The sequence below is a fragment of the Oreochromis niloticus genome, linkage group LG14 (assembly GCF_001858045.2).
Source record: "Oreochromis niloticus isolate F11D_XX linkage group LG14, O_niloticus_UMD_NMBU, whole genome shotgun sequence".
In the NCBI taxonomy this organism is placed as follows: domain Eukaryota; kingdom Metazoa; phylum Chordata; class Actinopteri; order Cichliformes; family Cichlidae; genus Oreochromis; species Oreochromis niloticus.
Window position 1 is genome coordinate 15198540 of NC_031979.2, and position 15424 is coordinate 15213963.

The window sequence follows — 15424 nt, forward strand, 5'->3', positions numbered from 1 at the left end:
TTTTGATTGATAGTTGGCTGCAGTATTAAAACAACAACAACACAACAAAGAAACACAACTAAAGTCGGTCAGTCATTCAGAGACAAACGTTTTCATTTATATGGTTGGTGCCTGTGATTATTAGATTAGTTATTATCCAATGAGCTGGGCAGAACTAAAACAATGCTAATAATGTTAATGTATGTAGCATAACCTTAGCCAGCATGTATGGCAACATGCTTTAACACAGGATAATACAGACATTATCACATTTATAATAATTATAGGTTGTGCTCATTATTAGGCTTTTGTATTTCTTTCTCACTTTGCCATGAAAGGAAAAACAATGGAACCATTTTTCCGAATTCCCTGGAAAATGTATATGTGGATACTTGCTGACAAACCCTATTATATTTTCCATGCAAAGAACGCATTAGAGCTTCTTTCTCCTCATCAAAACTGAAAGGTTTCTAATTACACTTGCATTACATTTTACCAAGCCGAAGGGCTTTTTGCATGCATTATTTACAGGTGCTCCTATAAATAAGTATTGATCTTAAGCAGTCTGTCTCACTACTTAGGAAATACTGGAAGCCCTGTTACAAGGTCTACGGAGACAGATTTAGGCCCTGTTTTCTGTGGGATGGGCCTCACGGATTGGTCTTTTCACACTGTACCCCACACATGCTTGATTGGATTTGGGGGGTTTGGCGACTGGGTCAACACCTTGAGCTCTCTGCTCTGAGTAGTTTCTGCTGCGTGGGGAAACACATTGTGCAGAGGGACGTCAGCTTCAGCAACATTAATAAAAATGCAAGGACTTAAGACTGTAATAGTACGATCTGCATTTTTTAAATTCCCCCTCCTCCCTTATTTTTTTAAATGCATGACTGGTGTTTGTACATCTTGTTTTTTAACCACTAATCTAACTAATCATTAAAAATTTTACTGCTATTGTTTAATTATATTCTATCATATGCACACATAACCATTCAGTTCTGTGTTTTCCTCTCAATAGGCAGTTATCCACCTCTGTTGTTCTGCCATCCTACCCGAAGCAGAATGTATGAATCATTCTAAAAATGCAGAGGTGTTTAAGTGAAGATGGCAATCAAACAAAAAGCAACAAAAAGCAGCATCTCTTGGACCAATAGTTAACACTCATTATTACAAAATACACCCACTGTCATTCAGAAGGTTTGCCCACCACATACAACATGCAGCTGAGCCACCTGTGCATCCAAAACAAATTTCAGACATTCTCCGAGTCCTGTGTCCTCACAAATTCAACAAGCATTAACTAGGAAGAAAAGGAAAATCAACATCTAATTACCATCAATTTTCCCACAAAAGCCACAGCTCCTGGCTTGAAAGGCACTGCACTAAATGCCGGAGTACAGAGACTCCTAGTGGTTTAAACCTGGACTGGCCTGCTTGTCACCAAACTCGCATGACTGACCACTCAAAGCATACCAAAGCAGACACACGCATACCAGATTGCACACACACAAACACAGAATAATAACAGTGTTCATTCAGCTCAGAAAATGTGCTGCACAAACATCACTTCTCCTGAATGATCGCTGTGAGCATCAAACGCAGGCACACATCAAAAAGCAAAGCGCTTACATGGTTATGGCCTCGTAACAAACTGCCAGTATCACTTTTTACATAAAATAAAACATGCTCACCACCATGTCTGAAAGATAGTACAGCATGTCTATTACTGGGTTGACTACACTCTGACTCAACATTGGAGTGTAGTCCTAAAGTCAGAAACGTAGAAACAGCAACTTATATAATTTCCTGTCACGCTGCCGGTCAAAGACTTGCTCGTAGCCAATCACACTCACCTTTCCAGTGTACGCCTCGGACCTTTTTGCCACAGGTCCAGCACAGTCTCTCTTGCACAGCCTTCACACCCCAAAGAGCAAAGTGTCTGTGCCCACAGTGTGAGTGCACAGTGCTGACCTGCCACCGGCTGGGTAGCTAAAGGACTACAATCTCCACAACAGTGCCCAACCTACAAAGCCCTGTTTGTGTCTAATGTTGTTTGTCCAATAAAAGATAACAATGGCATTCCATGGCTTGCAACTGTATTCACTGCTGGCCTCTCCGAATGTAAAGCGTATTCAGACACCTTGGTTGGTGGACAAAGGCGTGAATCTGTGTCACATGAGGGGTGGGTGGGGCTAGGGCAGATGGGGTGACAGTAAGGCTGGTCACGGTGCATAAGCTCACCAGCATACGATGCATGCCACCACCTCTACGGGGACGATGAGGAAGTAGACTCACCTGATTTTGTCCGCTGCACTGTCAGACCTGCACGGGGGAAAAAAGAACAATCAGTCATAGCGTACTGCAGACACGGCTTTTATGTAACAGCTGAAACACACTTTCTTTTTCTTCTAAATAACTATAACTCCTCAGTTTATAACAACTCAAGTAAAGAATCTATTGTATTCATTATATATTCATATAGTTTTACAAACTCACTAACTATAATTTACCTGAGACGCATGAGGTGAGGCGCATGTCCACAACTGCTTGTTAACAGAATGATCTGATCAGCCAATCACTTGGAGCAATTATATTTAGGGATGTAGGCACTGGTCAGATGACCTGCCAACGTTCAAACTGAGCATCAGGATGGGAAGAAATATGATTTGTGACTTTGAGTGTGGCATGGTGATTGATGCCAAACAGAGTGGTCTCAGTATTTCAGAAACTGCTTCCCTACTGGGATTTTCCCTGAGAAGTGATTGGTCAGACTACTTTGAACTATCCAACAGTAGCTCAAATAACCATCCAAACAAGAAAGGAATTAGAAGCAGGAATCACCAGACACTGAGCAGCCTTCCTGTTCTACAGTAATAAAACCAGAATACAACCTGCTTGAAACCAAGTTGTCCCGTCAAGTTGAGCTCATTGACAAAGACTCATTCAGACTGATGGCAGCATGTTGGCAATCTGTCTGCATTTAAAAATTAAGCACCAATTATTTACAAACCTTCAACACTCAGAGGGTGACTGCAGTCACTCCAAATCACACTGCAACTGTTTGCAGAGAGATTGCCTCCTATCAGGCGACCTGTGCAACCACCTTGCATTCAAAAATGGTATTGAGTGTGCAACACCCACAATCTCTGGGCAGCCACTGGCTGTGAATGTGAAAAAACTTATTCAGCATAATGATTTACTAATGTGTACAATTTTATATCATTATGTAGGAATGAAAACACACAGTGCATATTAATTCAATATTTGAGCGTTTATAATCTAGTTATAGATATCTGGAGGAGGTGAGCTTCCCCAGTGTATGATTAAATAAAGTCTATCTCTGTCTGCTTGCTGCACTGTAGTGTTTCATATAGTGGTGGAAATATAGCTGCGGATATATTACTTAAACCTTCTGAGAAGGGAGGGGGTTTAAAGCTAAGTGTCACATGACAGCCTGGCACTTTCACTGTAGTTACATAAACGTATTCTCTATTCTGCAAATTGATCCAGTGATGGCATGTCTCACAACGCACAAATTTTCATTCACAACTAACAATCATGTGCTGCATCATCTTCACCGATGAGTCATATTACACTCACTTAGCAAAGTCACATTGTGATATTACATAACACTATCTGCAGTTAAAGTGGAGGAGTTGAGCAGAAGCGTCAGCGGCAACAAAACCAAAAACATGACAATGACAGGGAATGAGCAAACTTGTCTTCACGTCCTTCCCAAAAACCTCCACAGATGCCCCGATAATCTGGCTGAGACAGCTAAACGTTCACATACTGTGTAAGCCTGCTGCCACTCCACCAGAAAATGCAGCTGCGCACAGCATACACCGAGCAAAAACTGCAGCACTCCAGACAGACAGACAAACGCAGAGAGAGCAAAAAACACAAGCGTGACTGGCATGGAGATGACGACACGGGCGAAGTTTGCGAGAAGGCAGCCGCCGGGCAGAAATCCAGCTGTTTTTACCTGCAGAGGAGACATGACATTCCGTGCCCTCTAAAGCCGGCTACAGAACGCTGCTCTCCCTGCAGCTGCTGCAGACAAACCTCACTAGCTATCACCAGTGCAGCAAAGAAAAGAGCGGCAAAAAATCCCATAGGTTTCACAGGTGCTGTTCCTGATTTGAGTAAGAGGAGACACTGAGCGAGGAGAGTGCGCGGGAGGGAGAGCCAAAAAGAGAAACATGGAGAAGAGAGCAGGACAGAGAGAAACAGTGGAGGTGTAGTGCACAGCTCTGGTAGACTGAGCTAAAAGCAAAGACAACTAAGTGGGTGGTTATTCAGAGGCTAGACGGAGGGGATTCTTGCAAATTTTCTCTTCAGGATGTCCTACTTTTGCATCATGCTTGACCGAATCTTAGCTCTGCACATGAACAATATGAGCAGCAGTTCATTTGCTCTAAAGCATCAAACTATTTATTTTAACCAGATTCTACTCTATTTTTGTCACACCATTATGAGATAAGATATTAAGCATGAAATTAGCCAGTTTAGAAGAATAATTATTGACACAGTCTTGTGTTTTCTTACCTGTAGGCTGTAATTATCTGGTGTGATTTTAAGCACCACCCTTAGATTGAAAGACTTATAAATTTGGTGTGCAGGTTTTCTTATGCAAAAATCTGTTTAATTTTTGCAGTGATCTAACAAAGTTCCTCTTCCTCATCTTTTAAAAAATTATTATTTTAATGCTTATAGCAGATGAACAGCTATTGGAACATCAATAAACTTTGCTATGGACAGAGACCACATGGACAGAGACCACACTAGAGACTCTGCTTTTGCTTTCAGTACTCTGAGAATAGGAAAACTACATATATTATCAAGGCTTCTCTACAGCTTTACTATCTGATTGTAAAAACTGCCCTAAAAACTGGATATCACATCACAGGCCAACACATGTATGACAAATAAAGACATGCACACGCTTAAGCACCAGGTTCAGTTACTGATTTTACTTCTCAGTAGTGATGCTGTGACAACTGCAGCATCTCCCAAGGTGACAAAGAGCTAATCTCTCAACTCAAGCTGAGCTCTGGAGACGCAGAGCCTTTAATTGCTGTGGGAGAAGTTACATATGACCGCTTTCAGATGACTGCGGCGTAGGCACCAGTAAAAGAACCTTCTCTGTCAGTTTGTAATTCTCATAAATGTCACATCAGAAGGAAAATCAGAGCGTGGCATTTACAAGTTTATGGATAGTTCAAAAGCTTCATTTGAATCCATTTTCACAGAACTCAACCCTCAAAGAAAAAAGTAATGTTCTTTTGAATGAGGCTTCAATTAGCATTTTTATGAAACTGATGAAATATCTAAATGTAAAGCCACAACCAATCCTTTTGCCTCACCGTCACTACTAGCAAAAAAATAGACCTTGGACTGCCCTCTACTGGAGAACATATGCAATAACCAGAGGCTGCATATGAAATGACCAAAAACACTGACTTCATTGTTCTTTCACTTTGAATGACTGTATCAGATTGAGACACAAAACACAGTGTATGTGCCCTCACTGAAGCTCACAGCATCATAATTCCTCTAATAATAAATTAAATTCTTACAGAGTGACCCTTGCAGTGCAGTACATAACTTCCTGGGTTTGACCTTCAAATCCCAGCTTCGACTTGGTTTTCTAACACATCTTAAAAGTCCTCTTGCACGACCACATAAAAAGTGTCTCATGCAAAGGCAAACGTGTGCAGCAGTTACACACAGTGCTTACCTCTCCTCTCGGATCAGTGGAGTCAAGAAGCGATTGCTTTCATCTTCATGGCTACTCTGCAGGCTGCTTTGCTGACTGCTTTGCTGGCTGCTGCAAGAAAATCAGGGTGACAGTCAGTGTCACACAATTCCAGCAAAAAATGTAAACATACAGAAGTTGCTTCTAAAATGTATTTATTTTTGGCCTATTTCTCCCTAAAATAAATAAAAAAGAAAAACACAACAAAAGCAAACATACATACAAATAAACCCTATGCATGAACTTATATACAAATACATTTCATCTATTAGTTTCAACTCTCACACTGTCAGCATGTAAAGTATGTGTCAGCTACAGTTTTTGCATGCACATATCCTGTGGTAACACTAGAGGGCGTTATATGACATGGGCTATGCAAAGAAAAAAACAAGACCTCTGCAGTTTTTTGCAGGTTACAGATGTTTGAATATATAGAGAGAAAATATTCATTCACAAAATGGGGCTTGAACAGCTTAGGAGCCAGAGATCTTTTGAAGAGATTTAGGACTGCTTCTGCTACACCACAAATAATACACAAGCTGCAGTTTATCAGTTACTTTTTTATTTAGTGTGACTAAACGTTTTATATAGTATATGACTAATACGCTAATAATAGAGGTTTTTTCCTGAGCATTTATTTCCCTATTTTAAGATTCTGCAGTTATTCTCATCCACGCTTTGACATTTAAGAATAAAGCCAGTCTGTTGGGAAAAAAGGTCTTCATTAATTCACACTCTTAAGTCTGCAGGATGCCTTGACCTATTTCCTAAAGCAGCTATGAGCTGTCCAAGCCTGGAGGAGATGCTGGAATGTATGAAAAATGCAGATATTGGGAGCCTGAGATTATTTTGGGAAATTGTTGACGCACTTTGAAAATACTTGTCCGAGTTAATCAGTTATTTTAGTAATCTGTAGTGTATTTAAGTTCTTACTATTAATAATACACATGTATACACTGCTACTAATATAAATGATAAGTAGGAAATAACATGTATCATGTAACAAAATGTAACAAAAAAAAAAAAAAACCTCCAGCAAAAACAAACAAGCTAAAATTAGCTTTATCTGATTATCTGCTGCTTTTCTGGTACACAAACTTGACTCCTGACAGCGGATGCCACTCAAAAGATAAATTTTTGCAATTCCATATCATTTTGGCGGGTTCCTATCTTCCCTCCTGCTTCTTCCACTGCAACTACAGAGTGTCTGCAAGCTGTTCACTCAAGGCTAAGACATACTGTATGCACTCTTATCAGATGTGTTTATTCTGGTGTATGTGTCTCTGTCCTTCAGAGCATGCTCATTCTAGATGACAAGAACAGAATGTAGTCGTGGAGTAGATCCAAACAGAATTATTCATTGCTCGTACACAATTAGTACAATACCCCCGACACTATTCATTACACTTTCTTACTTTTTCCTTTTTAAACCAACATATAAAAAGGTACAATGAAATCAAGGACAACAAAGCTACATAATCCAAACTTCGATCACGCATGATCCATGTTTATAATTTATAGTGTATCTTTAAATATTAAGCAGTGACTGGTTTACAGTTAGCAGGATACACATTTCTGCCACGCTGCTTTTTTATTTAGTAAATAACAGTTTAAAAAAAACAGAAAGGGAAAATGAACTGTTCCAAATGTGCGGTCCTGATGGTTAGTACTTAATAACAGCCCATCTGGTAAGTAACTCAGTTTATAAACACTTTTTTATAGCCGCTACATTCTTTCAGTTCTTGTCTGGGGGGATTTTAACCTACACCTCCAGAATAAAGCTTCTGGTTCCATGACTTCCTTCAGCTTTTATTTTTCCGATGCTAAGCTTGGGAACTCTGACAAAACCTTGGCTTGCACCTCTCGTGTTGCCCAATTTTGAAACCCTCCTTTTCAGCTTCTAGCACTGTTGCTCATTCAGGTCAAAAAGTTCAATTTTAATTTCATCAGTGCCCAGGATGTGACTCCAAAGACTCCAGACTTTTCTTTCCTTTTCTTTTAAATTAATTTGCAAATATCTCACTTGGCAGTAAGCTGAATTTTCAGGTCATATTTGTGTAGGTAACACTGCACAGAACAGAATGTGCATTACTATTTCAGTCTTCTAAATCGTTGTAAAGGCCAAATGCAGTCAAACACTTAGAGAGGATTTGCCTTTCTATCAATCCTGCTTGACATGTACAAAGAGTGCTCTCTCAAAGTGTATCTTTACCTTCCAGAAGTCAACTTGTCCTCCGGTGTTATTGTTAACTATGATTTTAAGTCACTGTGAACTGTGGAACTGTCTACCTGACAAAACTTTGCTATCTTCTTCCCGCTGCTTAATGAGAAGCAATTATTTAAATTTCCAGACCTTGTTAAGTCACCAACTCCCCTGTGCTCCAGATGGACACACAGTGCCTTCACACGGGAAGCAGCAGGGGAAATAAAGATGGACGATTCTCAACAATGAAACTTCTCTGTTCACAAGTCAGAGGGTTTGTATAGCTTTGAAATGTGCATCACCCGGAGTTCCCTATGAACATAACCCTAAAAAAGCCTTTGCAAACGTTATATGAGAGCTCAGACCACTTAGGCTGCTCAAAGTTTTACAAACTACATGATGATCTTTTTCTTTTTCTATTCGAAAACCATGAAAAAAAAACAAAAACAAAAAAACTTCTCTTGCTTAAAAAGTTAACTTTTATGTCTTTTGAACACGATTTTAACCTCTGTGTAAAACTACAGACATTACGACAAATGTTGACCATGGTTGACCAAACTAACCACTCTACACCGTAAAGTAGAAGAATTCACCTTGTTTTGACATGTAATCAGAAGCACTGCTCTTTAACTCTGTTAGAAAGTTCTATTGCTCACATAATGACACAAAAACACCAACATTGTTTCTACGACTGCAATGAAACTACCTGAAGAACAGCAGAGTTCTGGAAATCTCTTCAAACCTCAATGTTTTTTTTGTTTTCTTCTGCAGCACCATGAAAGGTTGAGTAGCTGAAATATTTATGTTTAGACCAAGTAAGAGTAAAACCAGGTAAAAACCACTTTCTGGAAATTGTTCTGCTCTTATCAAGCAGCAGCTTCCACTGTGGCTGTAAGCTCCCTCAGTTCTTTGAAACACTATCTTAGACACACAGAGATACACACAGGTCCACATGTACACACAGTGTGCACACCGTATGTGTCAGACCACAAGACGGAAATAACACCAGAATGACAAGATTAAGATGAAACAGGATAACATGTCAATACTGCGACAAGGGATAAGTAAAAACACTCAGGCTGGACAAAGAATGTGTTACACGATTACACACTAAAAACAAGTACTGACAGGTAACATTTTCTAAAACGACACCCTATATGTAAATGAAGGAGTGCTTATGTGAAATTTGTTATTACATCTCAAAAAATGTTTCTCAGTACTTAATATTATATATAATATAACGTAATGTAATATTTCTAAAGCCTTTCAGAAGAGAAGATCAAGGTAACCAAGGTAACAACACCAGATCCCTTTATAAATCAACAAAGATGTGGTTAAATATAAAAGCGCTGCGTTTGTATATTAACTGGGAAATTAAAGTAGGCTTCAAGTCACAAAACCAATGTAGGCATTTTAAAAAGCACAAGATTAATAGGTAATTACTTCGGCTGCTGCTTTTGTGCCGTGCCCATGTCACTCAAAAAACAACTACTAAGCTAAAAGCCTTTTAAAAAGAAAAAAATGATGTGATGTATGTTATACCCTTCATATTTCATTTCTAAATTAAGTTCTGGTGGCAATTTATCTTAATTTTAGAACCACCAGAATGTAATAGCATGAGGATAAACTATATCCAATTTAAATGAACTGAACAGCGAACCCCTAACTACAGTATTCATGAATGACAGCTTATTTATTATTTTTTTATGCTCCACAATCTAGAGTTACTATTTGTTTGTTTGTATGAAAAGAGAGTTTCTTACATACACTTCAATCTCCAAAATAAGAGGAAAACAAATTGCATTGAAAATTGGAGGTCGCAGTGGTGGTTCAAACTGCATGCTGACAAAAGCTGCCTAAAATAACACAATAACAATTTATTTCGTTTTTTGGTGGTGAGCCATCAAATATTGTAGTAGATATTTATATGAATGTTAACAGTATGGAGGAAAAGTCAGGGAATGTTACAGATTGATGATGAATTAAGGGGAAAACCAGAATGACCGACTCAGACAGTGAAGGTTCCAGGAACTTACAGTTTAAGGGACATTTTACTGGCATGGTTTGGAGCCACTTTACAGGAAAGAGACATTGCAAATTAATACAAAGTACTCATGAGTGATGAGTGAAAAAATTTGTATGCTCATGGGAATGTTTTCTCCGGGAAGAAAGATCCCCCACTCGTAGGCATGAGGGTTTACTGATGAGAAAAAAAATGATGTAAAACATATTCTGTGGCATTTGTAATTTCTCTCTGATGCATCCATCGCGTGATGAATAGAGTAGGTAGAGTCGAAAAGCTACTGATATAAGAAACAGTTCATTTACCAATTAGTAGTAGTTGGTGAGTATTTGCAGACAAACATGAAAAACTACCACGGGAATCTGCTAGCAACCAAAGCAACTAAACTCACTGGGAGGTTTTTGGTGCATCAACTTCTTTGCAACCCTTTTCACCCAGCAACGGCCAGAAACTACTGGGAACTGCTGTCAACCAGTCATGATATACACATTTGTATCTAGCAACCATGTGGTTGATTCACATCCGACATGGCGGACAGCTGTTGAGCAATGCGCATGTGACGTCATGTGAGACCACTCCGTAGAAGAATGTGGGAAACGGCTTTCGGTCGTAACAAAGGTTTCGGTACAGCAGATGTTGTATTAAATATCAACTCTGTGAGAGAACACTGTGAAACAGAACAAACTGTCTCAGAAGTTTACGCACTTCTTGTTCTGCTTCAGCAATAATTAAGTAACGACAAACATTAACATCTGAATTATTTATGTCACTCTCACACAGTTTCAAGCCATGGTATTTTTTTTTCTTTTACGTAATAGATGCAGTTGTACCAAGCAGCACACTGAGAAGCCATGTCAGCTTTATGCCACAGTACATTATTAAGCTGAGGAACGCTTCTTACAAAAGTTCACATTACACCTTCAGGAAGAAGTAGAGATTTTCTCAAGAACTGCTCGATAATGACCGTATTTCACACTCAAGGATGCTGCGGCAGTTATGCACCTCTGGAGAGTGCCGTCAATTCAGAGAAAGATAGCACATTTATGGAGGGAAGAATGAATCTATTCCTGTCTGCTATCTGTCAGCAGTGATAAGTGGCCTCCAAAAAATACAGTAAAGACAGAAAAAAAACACAACGAGAAGAGAAATTATCAGAGCTTTTCCTTCTAGCTTGTCATGGTTTGGGAAGAGAAAATATTATTTTTCAACTAGACTAACTAACATGCATTTGTATTCCTAGGCCAACCAGACAGGTTACAGTTTAGGTTCAGGCCAGGCCAGACTTACATAAGCAGTGAAGACAATAAAGATGTCTAACTGATAACTAAAGGTAAATGCCACCAGTTCTGTCTCATTAAAACACAGTCACAATCTCACCTTCTTTCTTTCTGAGTTATAGCTGTGAATAACAGTGTAAAAAAGTAAAACATTATCATGCCAAAGTAAATATGTCTGTGAAGGTTCTCAGTCATCCAGGTCATCGTACTCTAAGGAGCTTGGAAAGAAAAGCATCTGGACTTCTTTAAGTTTCCTTGAAGATGTTTCACCTCTCATCCGAAAAGCTTCAGAGCGACAGGTGGAGATTTTAAGCCCTATGGGAGTGTCCCCCAAGAGGATCACTAACCCCTCTACCTAGTTACACGAGCCAAGGTGTGAAAACAGTTGTGGGTCACAATCAGCCAAGGTTTCAGGTGAACCCATTGTGAAAGGTAGCCCTACTCTATCATGTGATTTACTGAAGTCAAATGTGAATGTCAAAGTGAAGTTAATCATTGAACATTTGGATATTAAATGTCATCACGTTACCAATTTATTCTATTGCACATAGTTCTGTGGAATTCGAGAAGAAGATGAGAAGTAACAAAGTACAAATACGGTTACTGTACTTTGCTAGAATTTTCAGGTATCTCTACTTTACTTGAGTATTTATTTTTCTTACTTTAACTTTTTACATTTGCACTCTACATTTTAACACAAGTATCTGTATTTTCTACTCTTTAAATTTTCAAAACAGCGTTGTTACTTTAGGTTTAACACATTTTGGGGATATTTTTATTTAACAACAATACCTAAAAGACTACAAGAGACAAGAGAGCATAAAGGGAGTAAGGTGCTTTAAGTGGCGGGTAATTTCAAATGCAACATTTCTATCAGCTCAACAAATATCAGCAAACGCAAACTGCTTGTGTGCAGTTTGTCACATAGTGTGTCTGCAAGCTGTGTTTCTCAGGGAGAGCAATGATGGCACTCAGAGATGCAGAAAGATGTAAGAAAGACAGGCCAGGAAGGGGAAACTACAGAGGTATATATCTAAAAAGTAAGAACTGCTCAGTGGCATTTGATAAATTGGAAATTTAAAGCTGCATTTTTTGCTTTTATTTGATAGTTGAACAATGAAGGCAGACCGGAAAGTGAAGAGAGAGAGAAGGGGAAGTTATGATGCAAAGGGCCGTGGGTCAGAATCAAACCCAGCCTGCTGCACTCCAGCCATGTGGCATATGGTCACCTGCTCCCCCACTGAGCAAATCTGGCACAATGTCCTCATTTTTTAAAATCAGGTATTGGATCTGTATATGATGTAAAGCTATGTTTTTTCATATTGTGAAATGTCCTGGAAAACAGACTCAGTTATTATTAAAATACTGCTGTTTAGTACAGGATAAACAGGTTAGTTTGTGATGGATTTTAAGGTAAAGAACAATGTTGGGTGGCTGAAGTTGATCTATAACACTGAACAACACTTTATAAGGAATTCCATGAAGTCATTAATGTTCCCACTTCAGGAACACTGAGGCATTTAACGCTTACCATAAATCATAAACGTTAAGGTTTCCTGTTTAACTATTAGCAATTACCTTATAGCCACATTAGCCATCTAGTGCCTATGGAGAACAATAAAGCAGTAACATTAATGTGGAAGCAAATATTATCAGCCCTGCTTGTCTGTAACATTAATAGACAACGTTAAATTAACAGGATGAAACAACTGTTTGTGCCTAAAAAAGGGATATGTGCTTATTCCTAGATTGAACCTTGGAAAAGTCTACCAGCCACACACTACGCAGGAACAGTGACAGAGAGTGGCAGCAACAAAAATATGGCACAACGTTACCTGAAGCATAGCATCCACCTCAGACAAGATTAGAAGAAATTGGCTTTATTTTTTTTCTTCAATGCCTAAGAGAAATGTATACTTAGTTAAGTTGTTTGTATTATTACTATAGTAGTAGTATAATAGTAGTTTTTTTTTCTAAAAAGAGTATCAGAATTTTGTCATTATTTCCTCTGTGACACCAAAGTGTATTTTCTAGATATCAGTAACGAGTTAACTAGTTTCTTTTGCTAAGTCATTTGTTTATCTTTGCAAAATTAGATTATCTGCTACAAATAACATTCAGAGGCCACGATTGAACAATTGAGTGCGTTTGCAACATTATTTGTATTTGCAACTTAGAATACTATGACTTTCCTCATGCTGCACGCTTAATTACTTTATCTGAGATACCAGACTTTGCACGCACATACTTTCAAAGGAGGAAACCTTTTGATTATCTAAACCTTTTGATCTGTCTTCAATACTGTAATCAGATCAACCTTTTAAGCTATGAGTAAATGACTGAAAACATTACTGTGTATGCCTCTTGCATGCAAGAAGATGTAACTTGTTAATGTGGGTAACCTGTGGGCAGAGGTCGACACTCTGGTGACTCCATTAATGTTGTGCAACAATCTGTGCAATTTATTTTGTATTTTTTAATGGCTATTATGGCCCTTAATGTTCTTTTTTAGTTTAGTCTTTCTGCATACAGCACTTTGTGACTGTTTTGCCTGTGAAAAACACTTAACAAATAAACTTACTGACTTACTTATTAACTAACAAAATATGGACGAAAGACAAGCACAATCAGTACATAAGACTCAGCTAAACAGAGACCTAAAGGTTCAGTTATTGAAAAATACCATGCCAACAACTGAACTCTCAGGTTAGAGACACATCATTAGTGCAGATAGCAGGAATTATGAAGCATCATGGAGGTATTAGGGAAGAAGAGGGGAATAGGGTCAGGTGAATAGAAAGGGCCCATACAAACCTGCTCTCACTGCCTTGCTCCTTCTTTTCTCTGACCTTCAGCCACTTCCTCAACAGGAAACGCTTACGGCGAGGAGATGCACTTGGTGTGGAGCACCTCGACCAGGAAGGAGCATCTTCGTCGCTTGATGGTGTGATTTCGATGGAAGGCAACTGAAGGTACTCCTTGGAGCTGGAACGGGATCTGGCTGTAAGATGACAGTTGGTCGGCCGCCCTCTTTCGATCTCCCTTTCACTGGGCACATTCCTCATGCGGCGCATTTTGAAGCGTTTGCGACGGAGGGTTGGTGTTGACGAGCTGGATCGCACAGAGCCATCTGACACAGCATTGTTTCCTCCATCGGAGTATGCTGGAGCATCTTTTGGCACACTCACCTGGAGTGAAGGAGGTCTAAGAGTGTCAGTCATGATTTTTGCCTAGCTCTCTAAATACTCCCCTAAAGCACTTCTTTTAAGATACACTGCTTAAGATTATTACAGGTCTTGCAATTCTGTGCCTTGAAGAATTGCAGAAAAGCTCAGGGCTGAACAAGTGAGGCACAGTTTAGATCCTTGACAACCTTTGGTAGACCTCCCATAGCCCCTTCAGGTCTTCTTGTTTATCTTAAAGCCCTTTCTGCATGCTAGCCTACGGATTATAAGACTGGCATAGAGATCCTGGTAGTAGATATCTAAGGCTTAACCATGTCCTTTTGCTGCTCTTCAGCTGTTGGTTTATGTAGCTCAGTGGCCAGCTGACTGATTTAGAAGAGCAGTCTTGTGGCGGTGAACTCAGGCTGGAGAGAAGAGGGCTAGATTAGATAACAAAGGGGGCTTCTGTTCTGAGGCTAGCAGATGAAACATGTATAAGGTCTGTCAGGGAGTGTAACACAACTCCTTTGCTGGTTCTCCCTAGGGACTGGGAGGCCAAGTTACACACACACCCAACTACACATTTACTATGCCACTGTCCGAGAGCTGTTATTTTAGCTCCCGCTAATGCTAAAGGGAAGGCAACCACTGTCAGCTCTTGATTGCCGATTCCGATGTATGAGGTTGGGAGGCTGTTTGCCGTCACTTTGTGCTCATTTTGGCGATGCTGCAGGAAGACACTGTTGCTTCAGGCTGAAGTCCGTCTTGTGCCCCAGTGTGCCGTGCTCTCCACACAGTTAATGCCTACAGGTTAAAGGGAAGTGATAGGACTGCAAGGTAAAGGCAAGGCTGAGGATGATAATGGCCAAGTTAAGCAGTCACACACGCACACACAACCACACAGGCAGATAATCAAAAGAGGCAGGGCTTAATGTACAAGAACCCACACAGACGAAGGAAGACACCATGGACACCAATCACAGGAGACAGGCAGCACACTGTTCTACTCAACATACGCTG

General features: G+C 39.7%; 1 protein-coding gene across 15 annotated transcripts in view; it reads right to left on the reverse strand.

The window, feature by feature from the left end:
- Positions 1 to 15424, reverse strand: part of gramd1bb (GRAM domain containing 1Bb) — a 104470-nt gene that overhangs the window by 55132 nt on the left and 33914 nt on the right. For 10 of the 15 annotated variants that reach the window (XM_025897952.1, XM_025897958.1, XM_025897954.1 and 7 more), the window contains exons 2-4: positions 14055 to 15208; positions 5720 to 5809; positions 2275 to 2301 (exon numbers count right to left, since the gene is read on the reverse strand). In XM_025897952.1, coding sequence (XP_025753737.1) covers positions 2275 to 2301; positions 5720 to 5809; positions 14055 to 14461 — 524 coding nt within the window. In that variant the 5' untranslated portion in view covers positions 14462 to 15208. Of the gene's footprint in view, positions 1 to 2274; positions 2302 to 2489; positions 2509 to 3964; positions 4136 to 5719; positions 5810 to 14054; positions 15209 to 15424 lie in introns of those variants that run through there. The other 5 variants (XM_025897970.1, XM_025897969.1, XM_025897961.1 and 2 more) reach the window with 4 other exon arrangements.